The sequence below is a fragment of the Borostomias antarcticus genome, assembly GCF_949987555.1.
Source record: "Borostomias antarcticus genome assembly, chromosome: 5".
Taxonomy (NCBI): Eukaryota; Metazoa; Chordata; class Actinopteri; order Stomiiformes; family Stomiidae; genus Borostomias; species Borostomias antarcticus.
The window spans coordinates 1569340-1588607 of NC_140238.1; the positions used below are offsets into that span (position 1 = coordinate 1569340).

Here is a 19268-nt window from a genome sequence, read left to right on the forward strand (position 1 = left end):
CCAACCGTACAGTATGAAGTACGAAGACTCTCAGAGTACATCCACACACCGATGGCGGCAGCTGCCATGCAAGGTGTTAGCCTGCTCACTGGGAGCAATTTGGGGTTTAGTGTCTTTGCCCAAGGACACTTCGACGTGTCGTCAGGAGGAGACGGGATTCGAACCGCCGACCCTACGATCGCTGGACCGACTCGCTCTACCTCCTGAGCTACAGCCGCCCCCCTCTTCAGAGCGTGGCCACTGTGGTTGAACATCAGATAGAAGCACTTCTCATCCGCGGGGTACAGCTTAGCTCAGTTGGTAGAGCGGGTCGTTCAGTGATCGAAGGGTCAGCGGTTCGAATCCCAGCTCCAACTGTCCACATGTCGAAGTGTCCTTGAGCAAGACACCTAACCCCAAATTGCTCCCAATGAGCAGGTTAGCACCTTGCATGGCAGCTACCGCCATTGGTGTGTGAATGTGTGTGAATGGATGAATGAGAGGCCATTGTAAAGCGCTTTGAGTGTCGCTAAGGTGGAAAAGCGCTATATAAGTGCAGTCCATTTACAGAACAGTACCTCCGTTCTGATCCATATTCTCCTTCAGAGTCTCCAGGAGCTCCTGAGCGTTGCCCGTGGCGTCGTCGTTCTCGTCCCCCCCGTCATCCATGCGGATGAGGGCCTCCTGGGAACAGACTGCGGAGTGAGCCACTGCGCCGCGGGGCATCAGAATGAACACTACTTCCGGGTCAAAGACAGTACAACTGGATTACTGCACCTTGGGACACAGTGACAAGACGGTCTTGAGTGAAACACATGGGGTGGACGTCTTGAAAGTGTAGTAGCGTTGAGGTTACTTTCATACCCATCCACTTGACCTTAGTGCTTAACCCGCCCACGTTGTGTGTTTGTACTGTATGTGTGTGTGTTAGTATGTGTGTCTGTTTGTATGTATGCAGGGGTGAAAATTAACTTTTTGGCTCACGGTGAGTCACCTGCCAAGGGGACTGTAGATTAAAAATTCTACCGGCAGAGTATTTTTTTTTTTCAGACAGCCTTCCCAAATCTAGTCGCCAATTGGAAATTTTACCTGCATTTGCCCGGTGGCAGGTGTTAATTTTCAGCCCTGTATGTATGCATGTGTGTGTGTTTGCATGCGTGTGTGCATACCTGTTTGTGCGTGTACATTTGTGTGTGTGCGTGTGTGTGCGTTTGTGTGTGCGTGTGTGTTTGTACTGTACTGTATGTGTGTGTGTGTGTGTGCTTGTATGTACAGTATGTGTGCATGTGTGTTTGCCTAAGCGTCTCAAGCTGCTGACCAGGTGTGCGAGGGTCTCAGAGATGCTCTCCCTCAGTCTGATGTGGTGCAGCTTGTAGTGTTTGCAGATCCTCTCCGCTACTGTGCTCTTCCCAACCGCAGGAGGGCCCAGGATACACACACGAACGGGCTGGGAACACAAACAAACAAACAAACAACAACAAATCATTCATACGTCACACGCCGTGTGTTCCACTGAACCGTGGAGGAAATCAAGAGGGGACGTTTGAGATTTAAGTTGTTCAAATTTTTTGGACAGTTTACTTTTTGCACATGTAAAAATACAATATATTTCCAGTCAGTTTATCACACTTATTTTATCTGGGTCCAGCTTGAATGAATGACCGAACGACACACAACCCCGCTGTGTTTAGTGTGAAGCGTGAAGCGTGGGTTCATGACTAGCGCTCCTCACTGACCAGCAGGCCCCTGGTGTGCTTGTACTCCTCCACCACGCGGTCCATGTTGTCCACGAGACCCGTCTCACACACCCAGTGGATGTTGAAGTTCTCTTTGAGGTAGACGGCCTCGATACGGAGGTTGACAAAGAGGGCATCGATGTCCATTTGCTATGGAGAGAATGTAAGGTGAATGAGAGAGAGAGAGTGTGTGTGTGTGTGTGTGTGTGTGTGTGTGTGTGTGTGTGTGTGTGTGTGTGTGTGTGTGTGTGTGTGTGTGTGTGTGACACAACATACAGTACATTAGCGTCAACATCAGTTAGACGGAGAGTTATATTTGAACATCTGCATAAATTATAAATACACATTAAACAGGCAGATCTGATTTGATATTCAAACCTACTTGTAAGTCCCTGGTCAGAAAAGCGTCCTCCTTGGGAACTCGATGGATCTTCCCCGGCCCAAGCACGGAGGCTACTGTCTGAGAACGACACAAATAGTCCTTTATAAACTCGCCTGAATTAATCATGAAAAATTTAGGGATTGTCCCAACAGTCAAACACGGCGATTCACACACCTTCACAATGTCCTCAATGGTGCTCTTGGAGTCATCCACAGCAACAAGGTAGTGGGACTTAGGCTTGTGGTCAATCACATTCTGGATAACGCTATCAGAGAAAGAACCAGAACATTAAACCTGTGAATGACAACATGGATGAGTAGAGCCTGTATAAATGCTTACAGTAGCTCGGTAGACCAGATTGAGATTGCGAGCTCACATTAAAGGGGCACAGTCACGCTTGTTTCAGATTATATTATTTGGATTAAATGCTTAAAGTCGCACTGAAATGAAAAAAGCGTTCTGTCCCATTTTGGTTCACATAATTGGTCATAGTGTTCACCTATTCAACGATGTATGCCAAAAAATGTACAAAATTCCACTTTTGTTGTAATCTTATATTAAAGTATAGAATTTCTTACTTCCTGGAAAATCGAATCTGTCTAAAGTTCTTAAAACCCGTCCACTTGTCAATGTTCCAATCAAATTCCTCTAAACACATGTCCCACCCTCATAGCTTGTTTGCGTCGGAAATACGTCAAACTAGGGAAGTTAGCTGATCTCAAACGTCCGTTTCTGTGCAACTTTAAACTGTAGCCGTTTCCTTACACTGAAAACAGAATTATAGAAACCGGTGATTTTAAAAAGGCCTACACAGAATGTAAGCATTTAATCCAAATAATAACTAAAGCAAGTGTGGCTGTGCCCTTTGTCAGTCTGACCAGGCTACTGAATGTCATGTTTTGCAGGAACGTTGACCGACCCTGCGAGGTCATTGATGTGAATGGTAGGAATGATGTTGGTGCCTTCTCCAAAGACGGGAACTTTGGGCAAATCTCCCAACCAGGATGTCTGAGGGAAGATGGATCAGAAAAGTCAATGTAAACACACCACGATCCCCGGCACATATACGGTAAAAATAGAAACGGCATGGCCGGCGTTATATACCTTGAAAAAGAAGTGAAAGACGTGCTCTCCCATTCCATACTGAAGACCTGAGGCCACAACGTATGTGGACAATAATGAGCTCTTCTAAAACAACAAATCAACAGGAAGAACATTTAGAACTTAGAAGTTAAGATTTAGAAGTTTAAGGAGGGTTCATTCAAGCGCATTGTGTTCCCTCTGGGTATGAAATGTGCTATACAAATAAAGCTTTGATTGATTGATTGATTGAAGGCACTAATTAGCGACGCGACTAACAGTTTTGCCCATTTTGACCACCAGCTTCTCGACGTTGATGTGCTCTTTGAAGTTGGGATGGGCCCTCCTTCTTCTGTAGTCCTCCTCTGTGAACGGGATCTCTGGATCATCCTGCAGGAGGACACACACACACGGCAGGGAACTGTCATGAATACAAATCAACTGACAGTGAACACACACTCACACACACACACACATACACACACACACACACACACACAAACACATACAGTAACCTGTACTGTAAACAGACATAGCCTAAACTCATATAGAGATAGCAAAAGGGAGAGAACGAGAGTGTGTGTGTGGGTGTGTGTGTGTGAGAGAGAGAGAGAGAGAGAGAGAGAGAGAGAGAGAGAGAGAGAGAGAGAGAGAGAGCGAGAGAGGGAGAAAGATGGAGCATGCGCGCGAGAGAGAGAGAGAGAAAGGGAGAGAGGGAGAGAGAGAGAGGAAGAGAGAAAGATGGAGCACGAGAGAGAGAGAGAGAGAGAGAGAGAGAGAGAGAGAGAAAGATGGAGCACGAGAGAGAGAGAGAGAGAGAGAGAGAGAGAGAGAAAGATGGAGCACGAGAGAGAGAGAGAGAGAGAAAGATGGAGCACGAGAGAGAGAGAGAGAGAGAGAGAAAGATGGAGCACGAGAGAGAGAGAGAGAGAGAGAGAGAGAGAGAGAGAAAGATGCAGCACGAGAGAGAGAGAGAGAGAGAGAGAGAGAGAGAAAGATGCAGCACGATAGAGAGAGAGAGAGAGAGAGAGAGAGAGAGAGAGAGAGAGAGAGAGAATTCTCACTCACAGGATCGACTGGCTTGCTGAGTGCCCAGGTCATCACTGTGGATAAGAGGATGAACATCTTTGGAGAGCCAAATACGGCCATCTCTGAGTGGAGAGCTGAAAAAAACACTGCTTGTGGTGAGGGTGCACTCATCATCATCATCATCATCATCACCCTCCTGTGTTTAGATCAAGTGCTATTGCCATCTATTTCCAAGCTGTCATTCATCATCATCTTCATCATCATCACCATCATCATCATCATCATCATCAGCTTCACAATAAAATGTTGTGTTTAACCAGACTATTTCAGTCAGTAGCTACCTGAGATTGCCCACGAGGCCTCGTCTATCTGGTCGGCGTGTTCCGTGATGTTGTAGATGATGACATCACACTCCATCAGGTGCCGGAAAAGCTCCTCCCTCTGCAGTTGCTGAGGACACACAAAGACATTCAAATGATGCAGGGTTGCTCAACATTCAGTGCAGTAGTAGGACAAGAAAGATCAGATGTAATGGAACACAAAAATGTGATGAGTTCGATCCAGCCTCGACTTGCAGATGGCTGGTGCCTTGGACACCATTATCCTAGGGTCATGTGTCACCCATATGTTTAGTCGTGCCGAGGGTGGGATTCGAACCCGGGTCTCTCGCAGGGCAGACACCGTTTTAACCAGCTACGCCGTTGAAAAGCTAGCTCTTCATCAGCACGCCGCGACGGTATTTACACTGGGGGAGTGAGTTTAACCAACAACTCAATACCTATTCAAGGACTCACAAGAACCCCGTTTCGCTCGGTTAAACTCACCCCCCTAAACTCACTCCACATCCACAGAGCATCCGGGTCACGGCACCAGTGTAACCCTATTCAATGACTCACAAGAACCTAGTTTCACTCGGTTGCACGTGTGGCAAACTACAGCTTAATTAATTTCGTATTCATCACTTGCAGTGCAACTTACATAATACTCCTCCAGTACATATGGTCTCCTTTCCTCAGACTTAGTGGCAATGGTCCCCACTATTTGGAAGGTACCCTCCTTGACTTTGAGGTGTTCATCTTGGGGCATCCTTTCGTCCTCCTCCTCCACCTCTGGCTCCCCTGTCTCCATCAGGGACGCTCCAACCACGCAGGCAGACAAGAACTACAGAACGGGAAAGCATAAAGTTAGCAAGGCCTGGCTAATGACTACAATCTTAGTAGCTAACGTAAGGTAAGCTATAGTCAGCCATTATGCATAATTAGCTTAAGTAGGTTAGAAAGTTAGCAAGCTAACGTAACAATGGTAACTCACTAGCTAGTAGTACTAGGCTACCCTACTAGCACAGTACTAAAGTCCCAATCTGACTTTATTGGAAATGTACATTTGTCACAGTGGGTCAGAACATTTGTAAATTACTTAGGTGTTAAAATAAATGTTGAAGTCATAGTTACAGAATTGTAATAATGAGGAGCAATCCTGCATGTCTGTTTTGTGTGTAATTTCTAATTGACAGTTAATATTAACACTAAAGATTTGCAGTGTAGGCCTAATAAAAATAATGACAAAAATATGCCTACGAATAAAGTCCTAATTTTGCAACCTAAATGTATATTGGAACATTTTGACAGAATTAGATTATTGAATAGAGAATAGAGAATATTATTTTAAGGGCAGGAGTTCTGGGGAGCCTATACCTGCATTACATCTTAAATGGTGTTGAGAGACTCGCGTTCAGGTATCTGATTAGCGGGAGAACATTTACGCTGAATTATTAACTATGGCAAATGTTAACATTTAAAACATGTAAATAAAACAAGTAAATAATGTAATGTAATGTAATGTAATGCATCATCCCCAGCAGTGAGTAAGCTAAACAAAGCGGAGAGCGCCGATTCGCCGATAGAAGAAGACAGTCGATGCGCTGTGGATATAAAACATTTAAGTGTACAAATGTGCCTTTTATTTGAAAGGTGGGGGACTACAAACTGTAGAGACCTCGGAGAAAAGACTTTCATCTTTCCAACAATGTTTTTACTTTGGTGATTAACGAAACGGTTTTGTCAGCGGGCCGAGGAAGCGCATTCATGGTAAATTGCATTGAGAGTAACGCGTTATCTGTAGGATATCACCTGGACCAGGTCTATGGGGAGTTATCTGTAGGATATCTGGACCAGGTCTATGGGGAGTTATCTGTAGGATACCTGGACCAGGTCTATGGGGAGTTATCTGTAGGATATCACCTGGACCAGGTCTATGGGGAGTTATCTGTAGGATATCACCTGGACCAGGTCTATGGGGAGTTATCTGTAGGATATCTGGACCAGGTCTATGGGGAGTTATCTGTAGGATATCTGGACCAGGTCTATGGGGAGTTATCTGTAGGATACCTGGACCAGGTCTATGGGGAGTTATCTGTAGGATACCTGGACCAGGTCTATGGGGAGTTATCTGTAGGATATCACCTGGACCAGGTCTATGGGGAGTTATCTGTAGGATATCACCTGGACCAGGTCTATGGGGAGTTATCTGTAGGATATCTGGACCAGGTCTATGGGGAGTTATCTGTAGGATATCACCTGGACCAGGTCTATGGGGAGTTATCTGTAGGATATCTGGACCAGGTCTATGGGGAGTTATCTGTAGGATATCTGGACCAGGTCTATGGGGAGTTATCTGTAGGATATCACCTGGACCAGGTCTATGGGGAGTTATCTGTAGGATATCACCTGGACCAGGTCTATGGGGAGTTATCTGTAGGATATCACCTGGACCAGGTCTATGGGGAGTTATCTGTAGGATATCACCCTGGACCAGGTCTATGGGGAGTTATCTGTAGGATATCACCTGGACCAGGTCTATGGGGAGTTATCTGTAGGATATCACCTGGACCAGGTCTATGGGGAGTTATCTGTAGGATATCACCTGGACCAGGTCTATGGGGAGCCTACCTACGCCCTAGCGGCACATCTCAATAAAGACTTTTTAACTTTTGACAGTTGCTTTATTTTAAACGAGAGAATATTATTATAATATTAACGCCAAACCCAGGATACTCGTGAAGGCGCCTGCGTTGTTATGAACGGAACGCTGCTAGAATCGGCTGCTAGAATAAGACAGCTAATTTATGGCAACAAAGTCTTTATTGAGACATGCCTCTATAGCGTGGGTGGGCTCCCCAGCTCAGTCTTTTGGTTTAATTTGCAATAGCACCTTCATCACACCTGTCTGAAAGGGCCAATCAAGTGATTCACAGTGATTTTAGAACTCTATGACGCACACAAAGTGGTTTTGTCAAAAGAGCCTTACAGACCGTGACGTCACAGAGCGCCCTTGTGACGTGGGCCAGGAGGAGTATAAAAGCCAGAGAGCGACAGAGGAAGAGCAGCCAGAGAGAGAGAGAGGGGGGCGTCTTCCTCTCCCTCTCTCTCCCTGGCTCTCTCTCGTGGGCCAGAGAGAGAGAGAGAGGAGGAGGAGATACCATCTTGACATCTCCTCCTCCTCCTCCCCCCTTTCAGGTTCACAGAGAGAGACTCGGTTCTCTCTCAGTGAGCCAGAGAGGGGGGGGTGGAGATGTCTAGATGGTATCTCCTCCTCCTCTCTCTCTCTCTCTGGACCACTGAGAGAGAGTCAGGGAGAGAGAGAGAGATGTCCTCTTCTCTCTCTCTCCTCTTCCATGGCTCGGAGGAGGAGGCGGTGGTGGTGGCAAATTATAAAAACTAAATAAAGATTTTTTTTTAATAATAAAAACTGATTCTGATTCTAATTGTAAGCTATAGTGATAAGATAAGATAAGATAAGATAAGAAGTTAGCATATAGGAGTACTGTTACTATAGTTAGTGTTAGCACTTCAAACTTCCACTGTGTCATCAGCTGCTGGTCTCTCTTCCCAGAGCAACCGACGCATTTCCAACCGGAGGATTCAACCAGGTGTTCTGCGGAATTCTGTGACCATCAGTGATCAGATCCAGATCAGATCCGGTGGTCACTGATTTCCGCATGTTTATACACCGACATCTGTGATCACCGAAATGTGTGACCACCGGTCACGAAATCTGATGGTCACACATTCCGGTGCGTTAATACACAGAAGAAGACTACCTCGGAAAAATATTAATAATAATTTCACTTGGACAGAACGCGTCTAAATCAGTTATTTAATGGTAGCGCCAAAACCCAGCATTTGTTAAAAATAGACCCTTTTGCTTATATATATATATATATATATATTAGTTAAGTGAAGTAGCTACGGGGCTATCTAGCTGTTGCTGAGCACGTTAGGTGGGGTTTGCTCTGCCTGCTTGCCAGACACTGTGCAGGTTTTGAGGTGTAACGTCACCTTGTTGAGCCTAATCCATGTTTAACAGGCGTGTATATAGTGGGACAGCACGCATCTAAAGTATCTTACCTTTGCGATGCATTTTGAAGCATAAGAGTCAAGATAGTTGATAAAAACGCGTTTAGGGGTGATCTGGTCCATCCTGTGTTGTGGTCCCTCCCGTTGCTAGGCAACGCAGTGGCGGGGTATCCGTCATGGAGGTGTGTGTCCCTCGTGCGCACACGCATGCGCAAACAGACCATGTATTGTAGCGACTTCTAAACAAAACAATAATATAGGGTCACTGAGAGGCTTAGATGGACTCGTTGCTGTTTGACTCGTTTGAGAGAGCCATGTCCAGACAAAATGACGTTTAAGGTTTTATTAAATCCAACTAAATAGCACTTCAACTTATGAGGAAGAGAACAATATGAAACTAAACTGAAAGAAATGAATGAAAACGTAAATATGACGGTCAACAGAAAATATCCCGAGCCAACTAACCCCTCTCTCTCTGTCTACCTGTTCTAGGCCCTCCCTCCAGTTCTGTAGGTAGAACCACACCCTGTAGGTAGAACCACACCCTGTAGGTAGACACACCCACACAACAATTAGAGGAACCCAATGACAAAATAATAGACAATAAACAAAGGCAGTTATGCAGGCTCATAAACAATAAACCAAATATAAACATACACAAACAAAATAAACATTATGGCTCCTACACCATGGATGTATTAATAGAACAAACGCAATTTCCGAAATCAGACAGAATTGTCAACTCGTTACACTCCTTTGAGAACTTCAAGAACCAGCAAACTTTTAGTGGATGGATTCGAACCTCTGGACCAGCAATTCATATTTTTTTTGTCCAATAAAAGTGGAATCATGAGTGCCCCATCATTATGGTGAATGGTGGCACCTGCTCTTCTAGCGGAGATAAGATAAAGTGTGCATTTTGTGATAAAAGCACTGACATTTAGTAGTTATACCCAAGGGTATTCCAAATAACGAAACAAAAAACAATGTGGAATGTACAACCTTGAAAAGAGCTATTGTTTGAGAGAAACCAAGTGCTGCTTGTTTTTTTTTTTACTTTCCTCACAGTTGAAGTAGCCTACTGATCACGATCAGCTTATTTCTTTGTATGGCATGATGCCCCAATATCCAGTTTTTGTTGTGTGTTTGTGTTTTTGTTGGGATGCCCTAGCTATAACTGTAGGCTACCAAGTTTCATGCATTCATCACAAAATGCACAATTGTTATGACATTTCTAACCAGTAAGCTGCTCCACTATTTATTAGAGTAGGGTGAAAATGGGGTGACAACTTAAATATTAATGTCTTCAAATAAATCACTGATGAATATAATTGAAACGTTTTTTCTTTTTCTCCTCAATTTGGTCGTAACCTTTCATTACTAACATGCCTAGAATTCCCCAAATTCAATTACACAGTACATTGACTAAAATATTCAGACCAATGATATGTGAATACATGTGTAAGATTTGAAACATTTATTGAAAACATATCAATCACAGTTAAGACATTCTTCATCAAGTCTTCATCTCAGATTGACAGATGTCACCATCATCAAACATTTCAATGACAATATAAATGCAGTGAACAAGGCATTCAACAATAAAAAAAATCGTTAATAAAAGAATCCAGACTTTGGAGGATGCAAATCATTTTTTTGTCAAATAGGCACTATTCATTATAGATTACAACTAGAAATGGTGCACAGAGAGCACAGACCTCCACCCCTGAATGCATTTAGTGGCTCAGCGTCCGCCAAAATGTAATGGATTCTAAACTGGCCCATGCTACACCCCTCCAGCGGGTTCCATGAAAAGCGGTCTGGTAGTTTTGGCGTAATTGTAGTCCAAATAATGAATGGTGGTGAATGGGCGGCCCGGCCATGTTTGGGCGGCTCGTGGACCCGCCCCGTGGACCAGATCCGCTCCAGAAGTGAATGGGTTGTTAATTGGCCCATGCTACACCCTCCTCCGGGTTGTTAGATGTCCCGTGAATCCCGGCGACACCAATCAGTAACGACGTTCGTGATCAGATGCTCCCACCCATAGATATGCCCCGCCCATCTAACCTGGACTAGCATCTCATTGGCCGCTAAGACCTGTCACTCTTTCAATATTGACCCATCGATACGCCCTCAGCGGGCGGTGAAGCAGCACTCTTATGCAGTAGGCGGAGCGCAGCGATTCCACGTAATATTTGAGTCTGAGAAAGACTACATAGCAGCTAATCACGACAAACACCTCTAATATTATATTATAATAAGCTGAATTTCTCCCATGTGTCCGGGACATGGAATGATTTGAAATTAGGACGCAGCACACTCCCAGTTGCTCTTCACACAGTGTGAAACAAAACTTCTGCTAGCTTTCTTTCAAGGAATTTCAAAATAAAGGCCACGGAAAACAATTCTACTATTTATTTATTTAACTCACTTGGCATTGGTCTGATATACTGTATATTTAAGTATATCTGATATACTGAATAATATTTGTAAGGCTTATTCATGAGTTTACCTTGATCTAATTCTATGCAAGCAAAGACAGTGTCATCATATCGGTACAATAATATTGGTAAGATCATTCTAAGAGGAGAAGCAGCTGTTTTTTAGGCTTTTTTAATAAATCGGTACTGATATCGTATCGGTTGATCCTGAGGAAAATAATCTGTAATCGGTATCGGCCCCAAAAATCCAGATCGGAGCATCTCTACAGTAGTTCTGAGGTGGACCATGCTGCATCCCTCCACACAGTTTCATTAAAATCAGTCTAGTTGTTTTCGCCAAATGAATGGTGGTGAATGGTCGGCCGTGTTGTGAACCCGCCCCGTAATTCGGATCCGCTCCAGAAATGTATTGGTTTCTACGGTGACCCATGCCACGCCCATCCACTGAGTTCCGTGAGAGTCGGTGCGGTACGGACGAACACACGCCACCAAAAACATGACCTCTCACCGGAAATAATTAAAACGCAAAAACTCAAAACAGGCAGAATAACTGAGTGAGTCAAAAAGGTAGTTCCCTTTCAACCTAACAACCCAACATTGTGGACCAATAAAAAAAGGACAAAGTCCTGAAATACCCATAATCCAAATCATATTGTCCATATTCACACACGTTTAGGGATTTTCAAAGCGGCATAATTGTGTCAATAAATTAATCGAAAAAAAATATTCACATCGCACACATTCACCCAATCCAGTCAGTTCACGTGATTTTACTCCGCGTCCACAACAAAGTTGTCAAACTGTGCCAGTTCAAATGTGTGCGTCCCGATGGCAGCCCAGCCATGCTTGGGGCCCAATACCACGGCGTTCTTCCACAGGCTGTATCCATTCAGCATCCCTGAAGCATAGTCGCCCTTCAAGCAGAGCATTCAAAGCACTATAGTCAGCAGTTAATCATGATTGGTCATGTCCTACACCATGTGACCCAAATGGGAATAAGTACTGGTATGAATATTACATTCAGATAGTGATGTTACTGATGAACCAACCTTGATTGTGAGGGTTAACGTGTGCCAACCGAACGCCCTCGTACCAGACAGTCCCTCTGCAAGCACAGTCTGACCAGCTGTGGAGAAAAAGATTTGGTAAACCGACCTTGATCTTTAATAGTTAGTAAACATTGTAAAAAAATCCACCTCCCATAGGCATGTTTATTTCTAATGTCACCTCAAATACAAGGTTGAGGTAAACAGCTCACCCAGGTCGTTAGTAACTTTGTAGGTTCCATCTGCAAACACCCAGAAGAAGACGCCCTTGGCGCTGCGCACGGACTGGCCTCCTTTGTCGACCCTGGCTGCAATAAACACGCCTCCGGTCTTCAGCGTTTCCATATAGACATCACATGACACAGTCAGGTTCTCCCTGGGGAAAAACAAAACAATATCAAACGTCAACTTTAAAAAAACAGTTATTTTGTTTCTGTTACCAAAGAGTATCATAGAAAAACCAGTGTTAACAAAGTGCGTTGTAAAAATGTCAGCCATTTTGTTGTTGACAGGGAAAAGGCACAGAATAGTAGGGCTGCACCTAACAAATATTTTTCAAACGATTAATCTAGCCATTCTTTTTTCAATTAGACGATTAATCAACGTCGACGCCCCAGCCCTACAGGACAGTAACTTCCTGCATTTCTCTTCAGGACGGACGTACACGCCGTCGTACCGCTCCCGAGGTTCACGCGAGTGGAGTTGAGCAGAGACCCGACTCCCTGTCCCTCACCATTGGTGGTCTCCGATGACGCTGACGGTCTGGTCGGCGTCCGTGGCCCAGGTGACCGGCCTCTGGGTGACCACTTGCCGCAGCGTGAAGACGTGAGGCCCCGGGTCGGTCAGGTTGATGTAGTACTCAAACACGCCCGTCTGGTCGGCAAAGTCAGGCGCCTCCGAGAAGGGGGGATCCGCTGCCCAGGGGGGAGGGGGTAGCGTTTTCACTCAATTATTCACTTGCAGGTCACTTTATGATAAATTTGCCTGGTAAACAATGCAAAACATCCACCAATATCTACGGTCACGGGACTTACAGACGGCAAAGTCATCCTTGTAAACTTTGGGGAAGGGCGCGGAGGGAGGCGGGTCTGGGTAGCTGCCCTTCTGGCCTGTGGTTATTGTAGTTATTGTGTAAACCTCATCGACATCCAGGTTCAAGGTGAACGAACCATCAGTAAGCTGTAGGAGAACCATAAAACATATCCAACATAAAATCACCTCATGAAAGTTTGAGAGACAGTGTGAAATGCAGCAGGGGAAATCTCACGCAGGGAACGGCTCTCAAGTGAGATCAAAAACACAGAGAATGTCAACCTGTCAAATGTCATCTTGCCAAACGCTTTCAGAGCCAGTATTGTGTCAAAATAAAGTTCACAGTCTGAAATATTTTTTTGTAATAGAACAGATTGTACCTTCAGAGGGCTGAGCTTCTTGAAAAAGAATGAATTTTTCGTCTTGAAGTCGAACCTCGACCGCCACACTTGTAGCTCCTTAATGGAGACCTACAGTAGAGCAGGAGGAACGCTTACATGGTCAGTGTGTCAATCAATCGCTCTCCATGACGACGGCTCAGAGGATGGGACCGGTACTCACAAAAGATCCTTTCAACTGGAATGTTGCATTCTGGGAGGTGACGTTGTAGGGCAAAAGTGGAGGCCGTATGCAAACTGAATGATCGTGTGTCTGACGAAGAAAAGAGTACATCAGAAAAATTATGATGTCATGAAGATTGCATTCCTGAGTTATGCTTCAACAAGTGGACATGACAAGATGCCCCTTCACATCTTGTCCAGTACACATATTGCAGTCTTGATAAGGAGCAGACTGACCAGAATAAATATCATGGTTATTTAAACAGGATGCAGATGACCCACTGACCATGGTTTCTATGACAACGGTGAGGTTTCCCACGCCATCGGTTAAGGCGACATAGCTTCCTCCGTGTGACAGGTGTCCTACGGTCTGCAGGTACGTCCACCCGGGCTGGGAAAACTGGGTGCTGTGTGCTGGGGGGGGGGTCAAAGTTCAAAGGTCAAAGTGGTCAACAGGTTCAACTGCCGTACTAAAAACCAATGAGAATTTATCCAAATCTGAAGAGATGCAATAGACTGTGTGGAAAATGGGATTTGTTACGTTTATGTTTGAATTTTTATTATTATTTTTTTAAATGTACATTTTGCGAAGTTTCCCCTTGAAAGGAAGTTAGTTACCAGTGATCCAAATAGGAGTTTCCACTACATAGTTCCCACTCCACGGCTCGTCTGCCGTCATCAGCCCATCGCGCCCAAAGGGCAGGTCTGCGTAGTAACTAGCCACCAGGTTCCACGATATGGTCCTGGAACAACACAAAAAAGATTCTGGTCACTTTGTTTCTGTATTGCGTGGTATGGAGTAACTTAAAAAAAAATCTTTGATATTTTTAGGTGATAACAACAATAACCAAATATGAGAGGGATTCATATATGTCAAGTAGTTGTCGATTGTACACCGCCACTATCTAAGGCTTCCTGGTGTGAAACTTCAGTCCCAATAGGACTAGCCTGGATAAACTACATTACATTACATTACAGTCATTTAGGAGACGCTTTATCCAAAGCCACTAACAATAATTGCATTTAACGTAGGAGAGGCCAATGTACTACTACTTGCCAGAACTCACAAGTGCATCTCCTTTCTTAAACAAGTGATTAATAACATAATCTAGTGCTGAAGGCAAAGTGCAAAAATAGCAATCTAAAATACAATAGGTGCTTAAGAGGGAGGATTGTTGTAGTACTTCTTGAAGAAATTAGTTCTGAGCCTGCGCCGAAAGATGGGCAGCGACTCTGCTGTCCTGATGTCAGTGAGCAGTTCATTCCACCACTGCGGGGCCACAGGACAGAGAAGAGCTGTGACCGTGTCGATCGACCGCAGGGGCCTCGGAGTGACGGGGCAGCCAGTCTGCTAACTAAATAATAACTAAATAAAGAAATGCAGCAGAAGCTGTTTGCCCAGGCGGGCCAGCGGGGCGGTACGTACGCGGTCATGCGTCCGTTGACGTAGTTCTGGTTGAGGATGCGGGCCCAGCAGCCTCCGCCTGTCTGGTCGTTGAAGGTGGAGTAGTCCTCCGACGACCACAGCTTCTTCCCCGTCCTCAGGGCCTCCATCACCGTGGTGGTGCCTGGGTAGTGAGCGCTGTCCGCACACACACACGCACGAACGCACACGCACGCACACATGCACGCACACAGACACATACACGCTCGCACGTGCACACACACACACACACAAACATGCACGCACACAGACACACACACATGCACACATACACACACACGCGCAAACACACACGCATGCAAGCATGGACACACACACGTATACACACGCACACACACACATACACACACACACACACACACACAGATAGGTGTCAATGCACAAACACACACACACACAAATATGTATCCTATACACACAGACATAAACCACACACTTGCATATAATGCACACTTGGACACACATGTCCGAAAAGCCACACATCCACACACAAATATAACGTAGTGGACTAAGGGGTGTTAGCGCTCCTGGACAGACACACGGTAGCCATGCGATAAACACGCAGAACACACTCCTACCCTAGGATGTCTACTGCCTCTCTCAGCTCTCCATCCAGCATCACTGCCAGGGTGATGGGCTGCCATTGGTTATCACTGGCTATGATCCTGACCCTCTCCAAACCACTCTTATCCAGGGTGTATCGCAGAAGCTGGCCAGTGACGGCGAGAGAGGGAGGGGGAGGGAGGAGGGGAAGCGAGACGGGTGATGTAAATGTAACAATGTCATGTTACGTAATGGAATGTACTGTAAATGTAACAACAAACAGTCAAGTTTGTGTGACGGTTTGTGACCAACGGGCATCATTTGGGCTTCTGGTCGTTTTACTTAAACAATGCCATGCAAAAACATTAGCTAGTTTAACTTAGACTAAGTTAAGTTAAGTTCAGTGGTTAAAAACGTTTGCTAGGGCATGCACATTCACAATCCGTGAAAGAGTCTGACTTATGTAAGTCAAGTCAAGTGCCACTACTGACCATCCAGGCATGAGGAGAAAAACAGCCACCAACATTCAGTTACATCAGAATAGTAGAGCTATAAAGTTATATGGTGTCATCCATGCTTCTAAAACAGCTTCCTTATTACCCAAAAGGAAATTGCAGTTGTGTATGACTTGAGAGGAAGTCAAACACTCACCAGAGAACTCAAAGAAACAGCCAAGCCAGGAGTATGATCGATCAGAACCATTGAGCTTTGGTTTCACCTCCAGTGTGTGTGTTCATGAACGAGTTATGATATGACTGTAATTACCCCTGTAGGTCTCAATAAAGTTATATTGAACTGAATTGACTGGATTGAACTGGATCTTGTTGCACAATAGCTAGATGGGCAGATAGTGTGTCGTGCCGTAGAGAGATCTTGACTCACAGTGCAGCGGAGTTAGTTAAGTGCTCCTTTGTGTCACCTCAGATGGCATCAGAGGCCAGCGCCACACTTACCCTATGACCTCAACTGCATCGTTGAGGTACGGGTCTACCCCCATGGCATTGGAGATGCCCCAGTCTCCATCTGCCGCGATGATGCCGATATCAGTTAGGCCAACCTTATCCAATGTGTCTCGGAGCACCTTGGTGACAAAGGACACGCTCTCTCAGGCACTAACGGCTGATCTGCCACAGTGAACTGAGCTGATCAAAAACTAAATGTTGGCCGCTGATTTTTTCCCACACCGTTTCAATAAATGGCACATTAAAATGGAATACTACAAAGTAACAATCAAATAATTGTTCTGACTGAAGTACAGTATAAACATACAAAAGAGATTATTGTCTGTACTGGCTTACCTTGATATACTTGCTGTCAAAGTTGCGCTCATTCCAAACCTGAGAGACACAGTGAAAACACACATTTTATGTAAAGAAATATCTTTAAAAAAAATAAACATAAACAAACAAACAAATAAAAATAAAATAAAAATAAAATAAAATAAAATAAAATAAAATAAAATAAAATAAAATAAAATAAAATAAAATAAAATAAAATAAAATAAAATAAAATAAAATAAAATAAAATAAATACATCTTCTGTCATATACTTTAAAAGAGCAAATGAGCAAACATACCCCCACATAGTCAATATCCAGGTCGTGGTACTGTTTAGCGCCGATAATCCAGGACACCACGTAGGATGCTGTTATATCTGGGTAGTCGTACGGCCAGTTCTTCCCATGCCCAACCCAACCAGGAAAGGCCCACGGCAAGCCTGCAAAACAGAGATGAACCCAGCGGGGAACACATCAATACAAAACATAACGTTGCACAGAAAAAATGATGCATATCATATCAAATAGGACAATGTAGGGACGGGCACATGTTGAGGGGTTGAGTATGTATAAGCAGGAAGTGGAACGTGACACCGTATCTCGTCTCGTCCTCCTCACCTATGAGCGTGATGTTGGGGTTCCTCTTCTTGGCTTCAATCATCAGCCACCACTCATAACCCCTGAAGAAGTTCTCGTCGTTCTCATAGTGCATGTGAGAGGGCTCTGTCCCATCTGAAACATGCATCACACAATTCACACAACAACTCTACAGTGTTGAACATATTATTTTAATCGACTACTTTCAGATAATTGTACAGCATCCTCGAACGTGTTTGTTATGTGTAACACAATACATGGTATGAAACAACAAGACTATGGCTTATCTGACATAACAGCATCAGTTGTCACATGGCTGAAACTGGACATACTAGCAATATGTTGTTTACCAGTACAGCTTCAATAGGCTCCTGATCCTTGTGAGGAATAGGATTGTGAAGCAACTGCTTTTCAAAGGCATACCTGTAGTTTGAGCATCACCTCCAATTTCCACTTTCAGGATGTGCAAAGAAGCCCCAAAGTTTGGCTGAAGACAGACAAGAGAAAACCATTCAACTAGATTCGGAATGCAATGTTATTTTTGCAAGATATCGAGGACTAACGTTAGATAGTCATAGAAAACACGAAACATGTACCTTGAATAGGTAATCCAATATCTGGCTGCGGTATGGCTCGGCATAATTGACAAGTAGACGAGATGTGGCCTGGGAAGAAAGAGAGAAATACACTAGACTTGTTCCAAACACTAGACTTGTTCCAACACTAGACTTGTTCCAAACACTAGACCTGTTCCAAACACTAGACCTGTTCCATTAACTAGACCTGTTCCAACACTAGACTTGTTCCAAACACTAGACCTGTTCCAAACACTAGACTTGTTCCAAACACTAGACCTGTTCCAAACACTAGACTTGTTCCAAACACTAGACTTGTTCCAAACACTAGACCTGTTCCAAACACTAGACCTGTTCCATTAACTAGACCTGTTCCATACACTAGACTTGTTCCAACACTAGACTTGTTCCAAACACTAGACCTGTTCCAAACACTAGACTTGTTCCAAACACTAGACCTGTTCCAAACACTAGACTTGTTCCAAACACTAGACTTGTTCCAAACACTAGACCTGTTCCAAACACTAGACTTGTTCCAAACACTAGACCTGTTCCAAACACTAGACTTGTTCCAAACACTAGACTTGTTCCAAACACTAGACTTGTTCCAAACACTAGACTTGTTCCAAACACTAGACTTGTTCCAAACACTAGACCTGTTCCAAACACTAGACTTGTTCCAAACACTAGACTTGTTCCAAACTGAATCAAAGTGACCTTACTGCGAGTAATGCTCACACACCAGGAAGTTCTCCAGGCTAGCAATAGCAACTTACCCCTCCACCACTTAAACCTCCGATGCCGTCAAATACTCTCCCTAATCCGATTTTATCATCCAACACATAACTTTCAGAAGTGCACAGGTCGAATATGAAACAAATGCACAAGCCGAAAACAGAATATAACCGTGGGGGCATCCTTCAATGTTGCAGTGAAGTGTGTGAACTATGCTGCGGTCACGAGTTCGCACATAACCACGCCTCTATGTGGAACACGTGATCTGCTAATTGTCCAATCATCGTCCTACAGTAGGTAGAGGTCTCTGGCACAACTTTCTCTTCATGTAATATACCCAAGTCACCACATGATGGCAGTGTTGGCCAAGCAAATTATGAGCATTGAACATGTGATATTGAAGTATACTCATCACTCATCACACTCAGTGCTTCGTACCATCTCTGTATTCTCTCTCT

At 44.4% G+C, this 19268-nt stretch overlaps 2 protein-coding genes across 4 annotated transcripts in view; both read right to left on the bottom strand.

The window, feature by feature from the left end:
- Positions 1–8684, bottom strand: part of ak7b (adenylate kinase 7b) — a gene marked incomplete at both ends in the record, with an annotated part of 14432 nt that extends 5748 nt beyond the window's left edge. The window contains 12 exons of the mRNA XM_084438341.1: positions 558–663; positions 1298–1426; positions 1716–1865; positions 2098–2175; positions 2272–2362; positions 3017–3105; positions 3202–3285; positions 3457–3567; positions 4246–4340; positions 4548–4656; positions 5185–5367; positions 8613–8684. Coding sequence (XP_084294467.1) covers positions 558–663; positions 1298–1426; positions 1716–1865; positions 2098–2175; positions 2272–2362; positions 3017–3105; positions 3202–3285; positions 3457–3567; positions 4246–4340; positions 4548–4656; positions 5185–5367; positions 8613–8684 — 1297 coding nt within the window. The remainder of the gene's footprint in view (positions 1–557; positions 664–1297; positions 1427–1715; positions 1866–2097; positions 2176–2271; positions 2363–3016; positions 3106–3201; positions 3286–3456; positions 3568–4245; positions 4341–4547; positions 4657–5184; positions 5368–8612) is intronic.
- A 1461-nt stretch (positions 8685–10145) lies between these two features.
- Positions 10146–18985, bottom strand: galcb (galactosylceramidase b). 3 transcript variants are annotated; one of them, XM_084438060.1, is made up of 17 exons: positions 18852–18985; positions 18097–18165; positions 17924–17987; positions 17522–17635; positions 17204–17343; positions 16926–16964; positions 15663–15793; positions 15067–15222; positions 14259–14383; positions 13927–14054; positions 13642–13731; positions 13461–13550; positions 13083–13227; positions 12782–12962; positions 12261–12424; positions 12052–12128; positions 10146–11916 (listed from the first exon to the last, which is right to left on the bottom strand). In XM_084438060.1, the coding sequence occupies exons 4-17, from the start codon at positions 17613–17615 to the stop codon at positions 11773–11775; spliced, it is 1704 nt and encodes a 567-aa protein (XP_084294186.1). In that variant the 5' UTR covers positions 17616–17635; positions 17924–17987; positions 18097–18165; positions 18852–18985; the 3' UTR covers positions 10146–11772. The 3 variants fall into 3 exon arrangements, with proteins under 3 accessions (XP_084294186.1, XP_084294187.1, XP_084294185.1); XM_084438061.1 differs by lacking the exon at positions 15663–15793 and adding an exon at positions 16581–16708; XM_084438059.1 differs by lacking the exons at positions 15663–15793; positions 18852–18985 and adding an exon at positions 16581–16708 and having other exon boundaries at positions 18097–18159.
- Between the last annotated feature and the right edge of the window lie 283 nt (positions 18986–19268).